The sequence below is a fragment of the Alosa pseudoharengus genome, unplaced genomic scaffold (assembly GCF_046254945.1).
Source record: "Alosa pseudoharengus isolate Yale_2024_CS ecotype anadromous, Long Island Sound unplaced genomic scaffold, YU_APseudo_1.1 YU_APseudo_1.1_scf_19, whole genome shotgun sequence".
NCBI lineage: Eukaryota > Metazoa > Chordata > Actinopteri > Clupeiformes > Clupeidae > Alosa > Alosa pseudoharengus.
The window spans coordinates 14,064,321-14,077,730 of NW_027468657.1; the positions used below are offsets into that span (position 1 = coordinate 14,064,321).

At 47.4% G+C, this 13,410-nt stretch overlaps 1 protein-coding gene across 2 annotated transcripts in view; it reads left to right on the forward strand.

The window, feature by feature from the left end:
• prom1a (prominin 1a) overlaps positions 1 to 13,410 on the forward strand; it is a 74,353-nt gene that overhangs the window by 46,411 nt on the left and 14,532 nt on the right. For both annotated transcript variants that reach the window (XM_076291767.1, XM_076291768.1), the window contains exons 4-16: positions 3,015 to 3,135; positions 3,640 to 3,703; positions 3,939 to 4,028; positions 6,309 to 6,532; positions 7,564 to 7,638; positions 7,748 to 7,811; positions 8,227 to 8,386; positions 9,418 to 9,570; positions 9,863 to 9,986; positions 10,358 to 10,461; positions 10,851 to 10,935; positions 12,718 to 12,864; positions 13,335 to 13,406. In XM_076291767.1, the coding sequence (XP_076147882.1) occupies positions 3,015 to 3,135; positions 3,640 to 3,703; positions 3,939 to 4,028; positions 6,309 to 6,532; positions 7,564 to 7,638; positions 7,748 to 7,811; positions 8,227 to 8,386; positions 9,418 to 9,570; positions 9,863 to 9,986; positions 10,358 to 10,461; positions 10,851 to 10,935; positions 12,718 to 12,864; positions 13,335 to 13,406 (1,483 nt within the window). The remainder of the gene's footprint in view (positions 1 to 3,014; positions 3,136 to 3,639; positions 3,704 to 3,938; positions 4,029 to 6,308; positions 6,533 to 7,563; positions 7,639 to 7,747; positions 7,812 to 8,226; positions 8,387 to 9,417; positions 9,571 to 9,862; positions 9,987 to 10,357; positions 10,462 to 10,850; positions 10,936 to 12,717; positions 12,865 to 13,334; positions 13,407 to 13,410) is intronic.

Genomic DNA, 13,410 nt, shown 5'->3' on the forward strand with positions numbered 1-13,410 from the left:
AGAGAGAGAAAGGAGGAAGAGAGGGAGAGAGAGAGAGGGAGAGAGAGAGAGAGGAAGAGAGGGAGGGAGAGAGGGAGGGAGAGAGAGAGGGAGAGAGAGAGGAAGAGAGGGAGGGAGAGAGAGGGAGAGAGAGGGAGAGAGAGAAGGGAGAGAGAGAGGTATGAAGAGAGGGAGAGAGAGGGAGGGAGAGAGAGAGAGAGGGAGAGAGAGAGGGAGGAAGAGAGACAGAGAGAGAGAGGGAAGGATAGAGGAAGAGAGATGTAGAGAGAAGGGATACAGAGTGAGAGAGGGAAGACAGAGGAGAAGATGAGAGATAATGCAGAGAGGGATAGAGGGTCAGAGAATGAGAGATACAGACTGAGAAAAAGAGAGAGAAAGCAAGGGAAAGGGGAAAGAGAGAGAGAAAGCAAGGGAAAGGGGAAAGAGAGACAGACAGACACACAGACAGAGAGAGAGAGAGTGGGGGGCTAAAGGAGAGAGAGGGACAAAAGGCCTTTGTGATGTGCAGGCCATTTTGTTTTCCCCACTCTGCATTCCCAGAGAGGTCACTTCACAAGGAACACAGACCTCCACCACACACACACACACACACACACACACACACACACACACACACACACACACACACACACACACACACACACACACACACACACACACACACACACTCCCAGTCCCAGTGTGAGTGAGTGATGGGCTGAGGTCCATGTCTGGAGCTGTGGGGTGGGCAGTGTAACTACAGCAGCCTGGGAGAACACAGCCCAAACCCAGCTGTGTGCCTGTGATAGGGGAGAGCCAGCACGACGTCTCATTAACATCAAACAGAACACACACACACACACACACACACACACACACACACACACACACACACACACACACACACACACACATGAAGAGACTTAGACAGATACACATGCTCACTTAGATGTGAGAAATGGGAGGTCAAACTCACAAAACACTCAGCACACACACTGAGACACACACAAACCGTCGCCCCCCCACTTACCCACAGACACACACAGACATAGACATCCACATACAAAAGAGAGTGCCAGGCAGAGAGAAAAAGTACGAGAGCAAACGATAGAGAGAGAGAGAGAGGGAGAGAGAGAGAGAGAGAGAGAGAGAGATGCACGGGTGTGTATTTGTGATAAGTACGGAACAAAGCGGCGTGTCCGGCGTGCTGGAGGTGTGTAAAGGGAGGTGCGTGCTGGAGGTGTGTAAAGGAGGTGCGTGCTGGAGGTGTGTAAAGGAGGTGCGTGCTGGAGGTGTGTAAGGGAGGCTTTTTGAGAGCGCTGTCTCTGGAATCCTGTCAAGCGCCGCCGTCTCCACACTCTGCTCCTCACGCCTGCCTGCAACTGAGGCGCACTCCCCCTAAAATAGACATAAAGCTCTCTCTCTCTCTCTCTCTCTCTCTCTCTCTCTCTTTCTCAGGGCTGTCCTCTGATCACCCCCTTACACACTCCACACACACACACACACACACACACACACACACAAACAACCCTCTCACTCTGAAACACACACACACACAAAATCAACAGAGAAAGAGAGAAAGGGGGAGAGAGAAAGAGAAAGAGAGAGAGAGGAAAAGAGAGATGTACACACACGTACAGTGCTACAGCTGTTCAGTTCAGTTTTGTTCATCATTTTCTTGATTGGCAGACTGTCCCATTCCCTATGGAGCACACACACAGGTGATGAGGGCATCTACATTAGATTTACTGCAGGAGGGAACAGTACCTGACAGGACCAAAAAAGAAACATCACGCTGAACACTGCTTGAGAAGTACAGAAGCAGTTGCCATCTCCTGAATCTGAATGGAAGAGCTCTTTTTACCTCTGCATCACCCCCTGTGCCTCTGCAATCAGCTTTGCGTCAATCCTTTATATATTCACATGCAGCAGAACGGAGAGAATGACTCATAAAGGAATGATAGCACACACACAAAATAGAGCCCTCTGTACCTTCACACACACATTTGCGTGCAGACACACAGACACACACACAGACACACACACACACACACACACACACACAAACACACACACACTACATACACACACACATACACACACACACACACATTTTTCTTCCTACTGAATCAATTAACAGCGATATAACACTTTCTGTTTGAAGTGCGTGGAGAGACCCAGTGTTTCTCATTTGCTTGTGTAACACTGACTTATCAAAACACTGAGCTTTACTTGCGCAGAGTTTCCGTTATAAAGCATCCTCCCCATTGAACCTGCTGAACTCTTACAAGTCATACAGTATGTATGCGGACGAGTTCAAAAGCCCCACATCATGACGTGACATTTATCATACTTTACTTGAAAGGTTGAGACCTTGGCAGGTTATTTTAAATGTAGTACGACTGGCAAAAGTGAACATCACATTAGTGGTTGAACTGTAGTGATTTCGTTGCTACTCTCTGTGGCAGGTGTTGCCGTACTGATTTGTCCAGGAGCTGATGACCTCTTCTGTACATAGTGAAGTGCTTCCCCCTACTGGTCAAAGAGGTCACTGGCATCGCTATGCTGGGGCTGTACAGTGTGAATGTGTGGACACCAACCAGTAGATAATATAACAGTTTGGAATTAGAATTCAGGAAAAGAGCTAAAAGCTAAAAAACATCTAAATGATGACCTTTTCATATGTTCTTAAGTAAGCCTGTAGATGTAGTGTATTAAAAGTACATTTTCTGTAAGGCAAGGAATCCCACTATGGGTGTGTCTATCAAGTACCACTGGTGCAACGGCTCGTAAAACCACACCAGTGAAAAACGTAATGCCCACACCAAGCACAACTACCTTCAGGCTTTTGGGAGCACTCCAACCAAGTGTGGGTGTCTCTGTTCGAAATATAGATAAACATCATTATTCTTTCAACGTGAAAATGTATACACACACACACACACAGACACACACACACAAATGTATTCCTAGCACTGAAGGTGGGCACATTAGATCGACAATCTAATGACACAGTTGTGTTGCCATGACTACAGTGCTGGAATCCTGTGCTCGTATGCGGCCAATCAGCACCTGAGTTCCCAGCTGAAGCAGATGAGGCGGTTGGTCAACAGCAACCTGAGGGACCTGCACACGTTTGCCAACGAGACGCCCACTGTAAGAAAACATCTCGTCTGTCCACATCTCTTTTCATGCTATACTGTATGTGTCATACTGCTATGCAGGTCCTAGCCTGCATACGTGCCTCCTGTTGCAGTATATCTTTCTGCTCTCTTTGTTTCAACATGGCTTTCTTACACCAAACAACTTTGACAAGATTTGGGAAAGATTCTTGACCAGTCTTCTGGTGTAAGGACGGCTTTAGCTGTCAGTTTAAAACTACATGTGGAACAGGGGAGACAGGGGTGTGATTTTATTTGAATGACTTGCCTGTTGGATTTGTGCCCTACTAGGGATTAAACAGTCATAGTTAGCTTTAGCTTTGCATCTTCCTGAAGTTCCACTACTGTAAAATAAATATCTGTTGGCATATTATGAAGGCATGACTGCATCCCAATCTCAAAGGGTTTAGCATGGGCTTGATTATGCAGTGTGATGAGACATGCATGGAGATGTGCGCTAACAGCTCTTCTCTTCTCATCTCTCCTCTCCCTTGTGCAGCAAATCGAGTACTTGATCTCCCAGTATTCCACCGCTAAGAATCAAGTGCTGTTTGACCTGGAGAGTACGTACAGCATCTTTCCACTCTGATGCTTTCATCAGGTTTTCATCTCTCCTCTCTCATCTTCTCTTTAAGTCCCTCTCTCTCTCCCTCTCTATCTCTGTCTCTCTGTATCTCTCTCTATCTCTCTCTCTCTCACTCTCTCCCTCTGTCTCTCTCTCACTCTCTCTCACAATCTATCTCTCACTCTCTCTCTCTCTGTCTCTCTCTCTCACTCTCTCTCTCTGCTCCTCCTCAGACATCGGGCCACTACTGGGAGGGAGGATCCATGAGGAGCTGGGGAAGGAGGTGCGACCTGCTCTGGACGGAGTTCTCAACATGGCTGGAGGTACAGCACCTCTCCCTCCATCTCCTTCTCTTCCGTCTGTCTTTTTCTCTTCCTATGTCCTCTCTTTGGTCTCCTCTTCTTCTCTCTGATCCCTCTCTTCTCATCTCCTCTTCTCTTCACTCCCTCTATCTAATCTCCTTTTCTCTCTTGTCTGTTTTCTACCTTTCTTTTCTTCAGCTATCCCCTGTTTGGTTTCCTCTTCTTCTCTGTGCTCCTCTCTTTGATTCTTTCTGTCTCCCCCTCTCCTCTCTCCTCTTCCTGTCTCCTCCTCCCCTCTCCTCCTCTCCTCTCTCCTCTTCCTGTCTCCTCCTCTCCTCCATTTTGTCTTTTTTTTTTCATTCTATGCCCCTCTTTCTTTCCCTCTTCTTTAGCGTGCTCTTTGGTTTGATTCTTCTTTTCTCCTCTTCTCTCCCCTCTTTTCTCCTTTCCCCCTCTCTTTCTTATCTTCTTTCTTCCTTTCTTCCCTTCTGCACTCCTCTTTTATGTTCCTTTGCTCCTCTGTTTTATTTTTTTTGCACGTCATGCCTCTTCTTATTATGTACGCAAGTCTGATTTTCTTTTCTTCTGCAGCTTTTTGCCGTCTCTTTTGTCTTTCTATATTTTATTCTGTCCTTTGTCTCCTTTACCTCATGACACATCCTCTTTATTATCTCTTGTGTCTCTCTATCACTCCTCTTTTTTCATTCTGCGCTGGAGAGAATCTTCCAGTGAAAGAACGGAGCGTTGATAACGTCATTATCTGTGCGCGCAAGCGAGGTACACTTCGGCATTTAGCGGTGCATTCTTTGAAGTGCCGCCACAGTTTGATCATCCACTTCACGGTGATAGCGTTGAATAGGCCTTGAGACGGCAGCCTTGGGAGATTTATCCTTGCACATTTCGAAACGATGAGATTGTCAAATACCTCACGTGGAAAAAAAAAAAGGTGCAGCGCTTTGCAGAAAGCGCACGCCTACGCACAGTCTTACTGCAACTATGTAAAGCACCACCACTACATCTGTGTGCTGCTCATTCTTATGTGGATGTGGATGTGCCAAGGCCTTTTCTTTGTTTAATTAGAATGATGGTGGTCAGGCTGGAAATAACACTATACTCAGCAACATTCACCTTTTTCATTCATACTCCAAAAGACAACACAATGCCCATAGTCCTGAAAGCAGCCTAACTTAAGTACGTTTGTGAGATGGTATTAGTGCGGTTGGAATGGAGGCATAGTTGGCGAGAAGCCATGAGTCATATTACCCAGAAGTACCTGTAGTGTGTCTGCCTACTCACTTTCTTCCATCTTCTCTTTGTCGCTTTTTGGCCCCAAAAGTCAAAGTGGAGAGGGCCTTCAAAGGTAAAAGGGCCTGCTGCTATCTGATTGGATGTGACCCTCATGTGACTCTCCCCCCTGTGCCTGGACTCTCGTGATTGGTTCCCAAATGGTTCCTCTATATCACTTCTTACTCCTGATCCAATCAGCAATCTCCTTTGCATCCGCTCCCTGGTGCTCCCACACATCCCTGGTGTTCCATCTTTAAGGCACCAAGTGTAAAGATTTTAGCATCATTTTCATCATGACACACTGAGATTGAGGCTATGACTGCTAGTCTGACCACTAGTCTGATTGGTACTTCCCCCCCTGTGAGTTATATGTTGCCTGAGATGAGACATAGTGTCCTGTGTGTGTTTACACTTACTTTTTAGTATGAGTAAGTGGTCGAGTAGAGTTTGAGGAGTTGTACTCCTAAAGACGTAAATGGATGTGCCTGTGCCCATGTATTTGGTATGCTGTGTGTAAGTGGATGTTCCCTCTGTAGGTGTATGCCTGTACACCTGTGTGTGTTTCCACTTTAGAAGTGTAGTTGTGTGTATTCATCTATGTATGGGTTTTAATGGATATAGTGCGAGCCTGTCTCTTTCTCTGTGTGTGTGTGTGTGTGTGTGTGTGTGTATGTTTGTTTTTCTGTGTGTGTGTGTGTGTGTGTGTGTGTGTGTGTGTGTGTGTGTGTTTGTTTTTCTGTGTGTGTGTGTGTGTGTGTGTGTGTGTGTGTGTGTGTGTGTGTGTGTGTGTGTGTGTGTGTGTGTGTCTGAGTATGTGTGTGTATGTTTGTCTGAGTGTGTGTGTGTGTGTATGTTTGTTTTTCTGTGTGTGTGTGTGTGTGTGTGTGTGTGTGTGTGTGTGTGTGCGTGCGTGCGTGTATGAGGTGCGTGCGTGTGTGTGTGCATGCGTGCGTGTGTGAGCGTTTTAAACACTCACGTACTCCCCCCATCCATCCCCCCCCCCCCCCCGGTCAGCCATGCACGAGACGAAGGAGGCCCTGGAGAACGTCAGCATGACCCTGGAGGTGTTGCAGGACGGGGCCGGGAAGCTGCGCTTCAACCTGAGCCTGGTGCGCTCGGGCCTCAACAACTCGCTGGACGACCCCGTGTGCACCGTGCCCGGCTCGCCCGCCGCCAAGGTCTGCAGCCGCGTGCTGAGCTCCCTCAGCCAGCTGCACGTCGGAGCCAACTACTCCGAGGTATGAGGGCAAAGACGCAGACGTCTAGTTTACTGTCTGACTCTCTCTCTCTGCTTTAGTTGATTGTCTGCCTGTCTCTCTCTTTTTCCGCTGTCACACACACACACACACACACACATGCATACACACAAACACACACACACACACACACACACACACACACACACACACACACACACACACACACACACACACACACACACACACACACACTATTACTCCATAACAGCCTGAGGACATTGGCCTTAACATTTTAATCGTGTGGTCATCTTCCTCTGATGAGATAACTGCAATCTGAAATTTTCTTGGCCTCTGTCTCACTGTTCCCCTTCCCCCAGCTCTTGTTGTCTCCCTCTCTCACACCATCCCCTGTCTCCGTCTCTCACACCTGTCTCCCTCTCTCACACCATCCCCTGTCTCCCTCTCTCACACCATCCCCTGTCTCCCTCTCTCACACCTGTCTCCCTCTCTCACACACTCTCCTGTCTCCCTCTCTCACACCTGTCTCCCTCTCTCACACACTCTCCTGTCTCCCTCTCTCACACCTGTCTCCCTCTCTCACACACTCTCCTGTCTCCCTCTCTCACACCTGTCTCCCTCTCTCACACCCTCCCCTGTCTCCCTCTCTCACACCTGTCTCCCTCTCTCACACACTCTCCTGTCTCCCTCTCTCACACCCTCCCCTGTCTCCCTCTCTCACACCCTCCCCTGTCTCCCTCTCTCACACCTGTCTCCCTCTCTCACACACTCTCCTGTCTCCCTCTCTCACACCATCCCCTGTCTCCCTCTCTCACACCTGTCTCCCTCTCTCTCCCCTGTCTCCCTCTCTCACACCATCCCCTGTCTCCCTCTCTCACACCTGTCTCCCTCTCTCACACCTGTCTCCCTCTCTCACACCATCCCCTGTCTCCCTCTGCCTGTAGTGCATCTGAAGTCCTCTGCATGGGTGCTCTGTGTGAAGGCCTTTTGTGTTTTCGTGTGTCCAACTGTGATAACTGAGTGAGGCTCATGGTCTTTGTTTTCTATTCCAGTTGCCTGGCGTTACTCCTCAGCTGGAGAAGGTCAACGAGGCCCTGAAGACAGACCTTAGCGGCATCGTTCAGAAGGTCAGGCTCTGGGTTCTTTCAGCCCTTCGGGTGTTCCATGGCATGTCTCTTCAGCTCTTAAACCCATACTTCACAGTCACGTTTGTGTTATGTTTTATTTTTGCTACAGGGGTACTCATCTTTCAATGACACCCCAGCCATGGTGGCGGATCAGACTAGGAATGTGGTTGAAGGTAAGTGATGGCGTTCATGCTCATGAGCACTCACAGTACTCATAGTATAATAAATGCACATTGTGTTAAAATGCTCCAAATGTAAAGCACTTTGAGCTGCATTCTGTGTATGAAAGGTGCTATACAAATAAAGCTTATTATTATTATTATTATTATTATTATTATTATAAAGGCTGAATGTAATTTTTGTTGTTGTGATTGAGGTTGAGATTAATTGCTTTTTTTTGTGCTTGAATATTTTGTTTAGAAGTCTCACATAACCGCATGTTTCTTCCTTTCTTCCTCCCTCTCTGTCCAATGGCCTCTCTTTGTCTCTCTCTCTGTCTCTCTCTCTCTCTGTCCCTCTCTCTCTCTTTCTCTCCCCCCCCCCACCCACACACACACACACACACACACACACACACACTCTCTGCAGGTGTGCGTGACATGCTGGATGGCATTGGCACGAACATCACTGGTTTCTCTAAGCTGTTCCCTGTGCACAACTCCCTGAGCAACTTCACCATCCTCATCAGCCACGGCCACTCCCGGATCGAGGACTTGTACCCCGAAATCGACCGCTACGACTTCTACAGGTGCCTCCCTCAACTCTTCTTGAGTGAAGGACCTCCCTTTTTTTCACTTCCCTTATCCTAACTCACACAGTCCGATCAAGACACACCACAAGTTCTCTATGTTTGACTGGAACGGTACAGTAAGAATCCAGCAATGTGGTCTTACTCCGTTATTCAATAATGGAGCATTACAGTAAATACCGTAAACCACCCTGTTACAGTAAACACACATGTGTATAGCTTCACTGCCCAAAGGCAGTCCAGTACAAAGAGCAGCCTCTTCCCGTCACCAAGTTGCCATGGGTGACTATAAACGTGTAGATAAGTGGTGGTAGCGTAGTGGTTAAGGAGCTGGGCTAGCATACAGTAGCCAGAAAAGTTGTGGGTTCAATTCCTGGCTTCCATTGTCGTGCCCTTGAGCAAGGCACTTAACCCCGAGTTGCTCCGGGCACAATGACCATTGTAATATAATTGACATATGTAGGTCAGTTGAGATAAAAGCGTCTGCTAAACATTTGTGTAGATACGTGCCTATGAGCCCTGTAGATGAGTGCCTATGAGCCCTGTAGATGAGTGCCTATGAGCCCTGTAGATGAGTGGCTATGAGCCCTGTAGATGAGTGGCTATGAGCCCTGTAGATTGAGCCCTGTAGATGAGTGGCTATGAGCCCTGTAGATTGAGCCCTGTAGATGAGTACCTATGAGCCCTGTAGAGTGAGCCCTGTAGATGAGTGGATATGAGCCCTGTAGATGAGTGGCTATGAGCCCTGTAGATTGAGCCCTGTAGATGAGTGGCTATGAGCCCTGTAGATTGAGCCCTGTAGATGAGTGGCTATGAGCCCTGTAGATGAGTGGCTATGAGCCCTGTAGATTGAGCCCTGTAGATGAGTGGCTATGAGCCCTGTAGATGAGTGGCTATGAGCCCTGTAGATTGAGCCCTGTAGATTGAGCCCTGTAGATGAGTGCCTATGAGTCCTGTAGATGAGTGCCTATTAGCCCTGTAGACGAGTGCCTATGGGCCCTGTAGATAAGTGACTGTGAGCCATGTTCCAGGTGGACGGTGTGCATCACCCTGTGCTGTATGGTGGTGATGGTGCTGGCCTTCAACCTGCTGGGCATGCTGTGTGGCATCCTGGGCTTCGACCGCCATGCCACCCCCACCACCCGCGGCTGCATCTCCAACACCGGGGGCAACCTGCTCATGGCGTAAGTCAGCAAGGGCTTTGGTAGCACTGCAATGTGGTTATTTCTTGAATTTCCCCTGGGGATCAATAAAGTATCTATCTATCTATCTATCTATCTATCTATCTATCTATCTATCTTATTGCCAAGACTTTACAGAGCTGATATATATGGTGGGCATGACAACATGTGCCTGTTGTCTTTAGTAGTTACTGCATATGTGTGCAGAGAGGGACTATGTCAAATGTAAAAATTTGACCATCACTAACATTGTTGATAAGGAGTTTGTATGTGTCTGTGTGTGTGTTTCTCCCAGGGGCGTTGGGTTCAGCTTCATCTTCTCCTGGATTCTGATGGCCGTGGTTGCTGTCAGCTTCTTGGTGGGTGGCAACGTGGAGAAGCTGGTGTGTGAGCCCTTCCACACCAAACAGCTGTTTAAGGTAAATACACACAGGACTCTCTCAAAGACCTGACCTCCACAGGACTCTCTCACAGACCTGACCCCCACAGGACAATCACAGACCTGAACCCCCCACAGGACAATCACAGACCTGACCCCCCCACAGGACAATCACAGACCTGATCCCTCATGGGCTCATCGCCACCTTTACATTTGGAGGCCTAACCCTAACCACTCTACATATGATGCACAACACTGGTAGTTTTAGAAAAGGCATGCATATGCAAAATTGGGAATGTTAATTTATCTTTCCCTCCATTGACTATACCTAGTTTTAGTAGGTTGATGCAGTGGAGTGGTGTTTTTTTCCCCCGGCCGTTTTTAATCCATGAAGGGCCTTGTGCTTCATAGGTGTTGGACACCCCTCACCTCATCATGCCTGCCTGGAAGAACTTCATCCCTGGCTACCTTTACAATGACCCCGAGATGGACCTGACTGTGGAGAGCTTTTACAGGTGAATACATTCTTATATGTTGATTATGATGCCAGAGGACATACAGTTTGAACTATTAGAATAACACAATGTCACTCAATTGTTGCTTTTAACCATTTGGAACAAACAGAATAGTATTTGGTTCATTATCACAAAAACATGGATAAATATTTGGTGGTCAAGACATGCTGTATTGACGGGCAATGGCAGCTTTAGTTGGTTACTGTGTGTCACCAGGTGGCAGTAGAGAAGCTGTAAGGAAGCATGTGCAGAAGAACATGTTGTTCTTGGGCTGTTGAATGTATGATGTCTTTCAGCACCAGCTTTTGCTAGTACTCAGTATTCCAGCATCCATCGGTCGATTCTCATACACTTGATACCGCTCTGTCATGTTGTTCTCTCCCTCTCAGTAACTGCAAAGAAAATAGGGGGATCTACTCCGCCCTACACCTGGATAAGATCTTCAACGTCTCTGCCTTCCTGAACACCAGTGTGGTAAGGCCTTTTCACTACTGTTTCCCGAACACAAACCCATCATACTGAGTGGTGCTTTTATTTTGAAAAGGTGCTCCGCTGCAAACTCCGCTGGTTAAGACAGGAAGTGCTCAATCACCTATGTTCCTTGTGGATATAAGCAGGTGAAATTCAAATAATGATATGCTTCAAACATGAAATCCTCAGAACCTCAGAAGACAACATGCCTGACTTTGTGACATGAAAGACCAGAAAAAAATGTCTCATGCTCCATCAGTTGCAATGACCTACTGTGTGGTCGGGGGCTATAGCAACTCAATGAGAGCTTTATTCATACATAGTCTACCTTTAAAGCACTGTGTATGTCCACATGACACTGTCTGGACTATTTCATAGTTGGCCCAACAGCGTCCCTACTAACAGGGTGATGACATCATACGAGCTATAGCTGGCCCTAGCAAATGGAATCTCCATTTAACCATTTGACCCCCCCAAAGCCCTGCTGGACGTGTGCTGAGCCAGCGCCAGCCTTATGCCTTATCTAACGTCAGGAACAAACGCGCTGCCCAGTGCCCATGGCTCCCTCCCCGCATGGTCTTAGTGCCTCGTTTGCCGCCCCCAGAGCCAGCTGGCCGGTTTAGAGGTCTTCTTCTGGTTCAGGAGATGTCAATGGGGGGGGGAGGTGGGGAGGGGGGACAGGATGTGGTCCAGCGCGATCCATAAAAAGCCATGCAAATGAGCGGCCGCTGTGTTCGCAGAGCTGTGCGTCCAGCCGCAAGTGTGCCTACCGTAATATTCTGAACTGGACGATGAGGAGAGTGATGCATCATGGGAAATGCTTTGTTGTAGTAGATGTACCTGGGCGGTGACAAAAAAAAGAGATCTGCTGCAGTCTTGACATAGTGTGGTGCTTCAAAAACACTTCACTGAAGTGCCATGCCGTGGGAGTTCAACTACCTCAAGCAGGGGACACATAATGCGGGCTTTGTGGAGGTGAATGCAGTTGCCCGGGAAGCTCTCGTTCTGATTAAGAATGTGAAGGGGCGCTCAATGTAAATTCTTTTGTCTCCGCGGGCAACGATGTCCTGTACTGGTCACGCTGGGGCCTGTGCTGAAAGCAAATGGCAAAGACTTGCCCCACGGGTTGCGTAATACTCTTCCTGTCAGTGTAAACAAGGAAGGGTTTTCATTGTCACTGTGCAAGTAGGAGGTCTACAAAGCAGAAGGAGAACATTAGGAGTGCTTATATGGTTCTGCTTGTCACATACATAGGAAGGCACACTGTTATGCTTGGCACACTGAATTGCTGGTGTGTTCAATGACACATCTGGATAGGGCTGCCTCTCTTTGTCATATTATAGACCCAAATGTCTGGAATTGTCTGGATCAACAGATTGGCTCATTGCTTAAAATACCAATGAGCTTGTATGCAGGGCAAAAAACCTAACCTAGGCCTTTCATTTTTTGAAATGTGGAAGGGTGACTTAGCAATCGGGAGTAGTGTCAGGAACTTTATTTAAAAATGAATTAATTTGCTATTACGTATAAAACCCCAAGGGGTTTCAAGATGTGCTAACAGTTAGGGTGTGTTACAAGAAACAGTATGAACTTACATAACAAGTACAGCATGTCTCAAATCTTAATTGCTCAACTTCTATAAGTATATTAAACCTCTAGGCTACAGATTATAAAGTGTAATGGAAGGGAGTCGGCACTTTTCCCTCTGGCGGCATTAAAATTGTTCCGATATTAATCACATTTTTCTCTAATGCGCCATTTGTTTTCCCTGATATTTTTCTCTAGTTCACAGAGGACGTGGCCCATGTGATTGACGGTGTGAAGGTTGACCTGAGGGGCATAATCCTTCTGGAGTCGGAGGGCAAAGACAACCTGGTCCGCTTCACAGAGACTGGTATCGGCGACATCAATTACGCAGACTACCTGGAAGAGGTGTGAGACTAGAAAAAATAAAAGCGAAAATGTGGCTCTGTTTGCTTACTGTAGGTGTTTCAAGTATTCAAGTACAGTTCCTTCAAACAATGTTATTTGTTAATAGTGCTACAAAACTGCATTGAAATAGACTGGGAGATGGGGAAGAAGATAGTTTGTGAGAGATGTGAAGTGGATAGCTAGAGACTCAGTTACTGACCTTAAGGGCCAGCTTCCTGTACATGGATTAGGCACCAGTCTGAGATTGAAAGTGAAAAGCTTTTTTCAATGGATACTTTTATTGGAGTATACTTTTAGTCTAAGACTAGGCATAATACATAAGGAACCAGCCCAAAGAGTATAAAAAACAATGTGTGTTGTGTCACAGAGTGGGAGGGAAAGGGGTGCTGCACTGTGTACGTAGCAAGCCCCATGCTGTTGTGCTCTTGTGTGTAGCAAGCCCCATGCTCTTGTGTCTGGTCCCCTTCCAGGTTAACAAAAGGGTCACTCTGGTGGATCTGCTGTCGTTCGCCAAGGAGCTGGACGCCCAGAGCGAGGAACTGGTAT